The sequence below is a fragment of the Crocuta crocuta genome, unplaced genomic scaffold, assembly GCF_008692635.1.
Source record: "Crocuta crocuta isolate KB4526 unplaced genomic scaffold, BGI_CrCroc_1.0 scaffold367, whole genome shotgun sequence".
NCBI classification, from domain to species: domain Eukaryota; kingdom Metazoa; phylum Chordata; class Mammalia; order Carnivora; family Hyaenidae; genus Crocuta; species Crocuta crocuta.
Window position 1 is genome coordinate 4792049 of NW_027527936.1, and position 2419 is coordinate 4794467.

General features: G+C 49.8%; 1 protein-coding gene across 3 annotated transcripts in view; it reads left to right on the top strand.

Annotated features, from left to right (window-relative positions):
- UROD (uroporphyrinogen decarboxylase) overlaps nucleotides 1-2419 on the top strand; it is a 5562-nt gene extending 3143 nt beyond the window's left edge. For 2 of the 3 annotated variants that reach the window (XM_077752090.1, XM_077752091.1), the window contains 8 exons: nucleotides 52-131; nucleotides 208-270; nucleotides 477-674; nucleotides 800-961; nucleotides 1317-1454; nucleotides 1616-1716; nucleotides 1797-1863; nucleotides 2176-2419. In XM_077752090.1, the coding sequence (XP_077608216.1) occupies nucleotides 52-131; nucleotides 208-270; nucleotides 477-674; nucleotides 800-961; nucleotides 1317-1454; nucleotides 1616-1716; nucleotides 1797-1863; nucleotides 2176-2337 (971 nt within the window). In that variant the 3' untranslated portion in view covers nucleotides 2338-2419. Of the gene's footprint in view, nucleotides 1-51; nucleotides 132-207; nucleotides 292-436; nucleotides 675-799; nucleotides 962-1316; nucleotides 1455-1615; nucleotides 1717-1796; nucleotides 1864-2175 lie in introns of those variants that run through there. The other variant, XM_077752092.1, reaches the window with a different exon arrangement.

The window sequence follows — 2419 nt, forward strand, 5'->3', positions numbered from 1 at the left end:
TGTTCATAGGTTCCTCAAGGTCTAGCCCTGCCTTCCCTTTTCTTTCTGCAGAGTTTAGGGAAACTCGGGCTGCCCAGGACTTTTTCAGCACCTGTCGCTCCCCAGAGGCCTGCTGTGAATTGACTTTGCAGGTGAGGCCTCCGCAAAAAAGGGAGGAATTTATGCCCTCCATTTGCCTCCTAGTAACCTGTCTTCTATTTCCTACAGCCACTGCGTCGCTTCCCTTTGGATGCTGCTATCATCTTCTCCGACATCCTTGTTGTACCCCAGGTACCTGCTCAAACCTGATGGGTAAGAAAGGGTAAAGATAGTCAAGGCTCAAGATAAGCACTTATCTTCACTGAACAGAGGGAAAAAGGCCAAAAAAGATGGAGTTTGGCTGAGTTTCAGTCTCTTTTTCTTCTTGGTATGGACTAAACAGAGCCTTTCCTCCTAGAGTTACAGGTTGGGAATCCAGATATTTTCTCCCCCTCCAGGCACTGGGCATGGAGGTGACTATGGTACCTGGCAAAGGGCCTAGCTTCCCAGAGCCATTAAGAGAAGAGCGAGACTTAGAACGCCTCCGGGATCCAGCAACAGTGGTCTCTGAGCTGGACTATGTGTTCCAGGCCATCACCCTCACCCGACAGCGGCTGGCTGGGCGTGTGCCGCTGATTGGCTTTGCTGGTGCCCCGGTAATGTGGAACGTGACAGGGATTTGGGCATGGGAAAATCACTCTGGCTGGTCTGATGTACACAAGGGAAGGAAGTATCAGTCTGGCTTTTACACCAGTGACATTCTCTTTGTATCCTTTTGCAGTGGAGTCTGATGACATACATGGTTGAGGGTGGCACCTCAAGCACCATGGCTCAGGCCAAGCGCTGGCTTTACCAGAGACCAGAGGCTAGTCACCAGCTGCTTCGCATCCTCACTGATGCTCTGGTCCCATATATGGTGGGACAAGTGGCTGCTGGTGCCCAGGTGGGTCCTGAGGGTGAGAAACAGGCTGGGATCTAGCAAGACAAGAAGCAGCAGAGTTCTTTAGATCTGAAGGGATAAGTGTCTTAATGCTAGGCATGAAAGAAGCTTGGCCTGCAATAATTTGGCTGGAGCCCACCTTGACGTTGACATTGATGATGCTGTATGTATTCAAAGACCAGAGCTAGCACTGGGATCTGAAGAAGGCAAAACTCTATGAATGGAACTGGGTGTATAGGCTTAGGCAGTAGGAGGGTCTGAAGTTATTAGGGAAAATTTGAGATACTTTCTGTGTGTGAAGCCTGAGATACTTCCTCTTTGTGTGTTATGTATTTCTCTTTACCACCCCCAACTGTAGGCATTGCAGCTCTTTGAGTCCCATGCAGGTCATCTTGGCCCACAACTCTTCAATAAGTTTGCACTGCCGTATATCCGTGATGTGGCCAAGCGAGTGAAGGCCAAGCTGCAGGAGGCAGGCCTGGCACCAGTGCCCATGGTAAGGATGGAAAGAGTAAGTGAAGGTGGACCTGTGGAACTTTCAGGGTATTTCCTGCATGGACCAAAGTGACCATTAGAGGGCAGCAGATGTGGAACCAAGATAGGTTAGTGGGCATAGCAAGGCCCCTTGTAGCCTTAGAGATCTGCCTTTTTCCTCAGATCATCTTTGCTAAAGATGGACATTTTGCCCTGGAAGAGCTGGCCCAAGCTGGCTATGAGGTGGTTGGGCTTGACTGGACGGTGGCCCCAGAGAAAGCCCGGTGAGTGATGGTGGGTTAGGTGGAGAGGGTGCAGCTGCCGTATGTGCAATCACCAGAACATGCACTGACTCTGCTTTCAGGGAACGTGTGGGGAAGGCGGTGACCTTGCAGGGCAACCTGGACCCCTGTGCCCTCTATGCATCTGAGGTATCAATCAGGGTCCCTATGTATGTCTGTGAGTTTGTGTACTCTCATGGTTGTGTGTATTACTGTGTGTGTATATGCCTTTATTATATCTGTTTGTCCCTCTATGTGAGCTCTAGGAAAGCAGGAATTCTTTTTATAGTTGTTGATTTGTGTTTTCTTAGGACCTGGCTCATACTAAGCATCCAGTAAGCTTTTTTGAGTGAATGACTGCTTGGTAGAAGCATGTCTACATGTCTTATGTGTCACTATTATGTAAAGTGAGTATAGGGGCTTGCTGGCCCCCCTGTAGCCAGTGCCCTGTTGGTCCCCCAGGAGGAGATTGGACGGCTGGTGCAACAGATGCTGAATGACTTTGGGCCACAGCGCTACATTGCCAACCTGGGCCATGGACTTTACCCTGACATGGACCCAGAACACGTGGGGGCCTTTGTGGATGCCGTGCACAGATATTCACGTCTGCTTCGACAGAACTGAGCATACACGTTTTCCCTCAACGGCCACTAACAAAGATGATTGATTGTTTCCAGGAGAATAAAAATTCCAGAGTTGGAGTCTA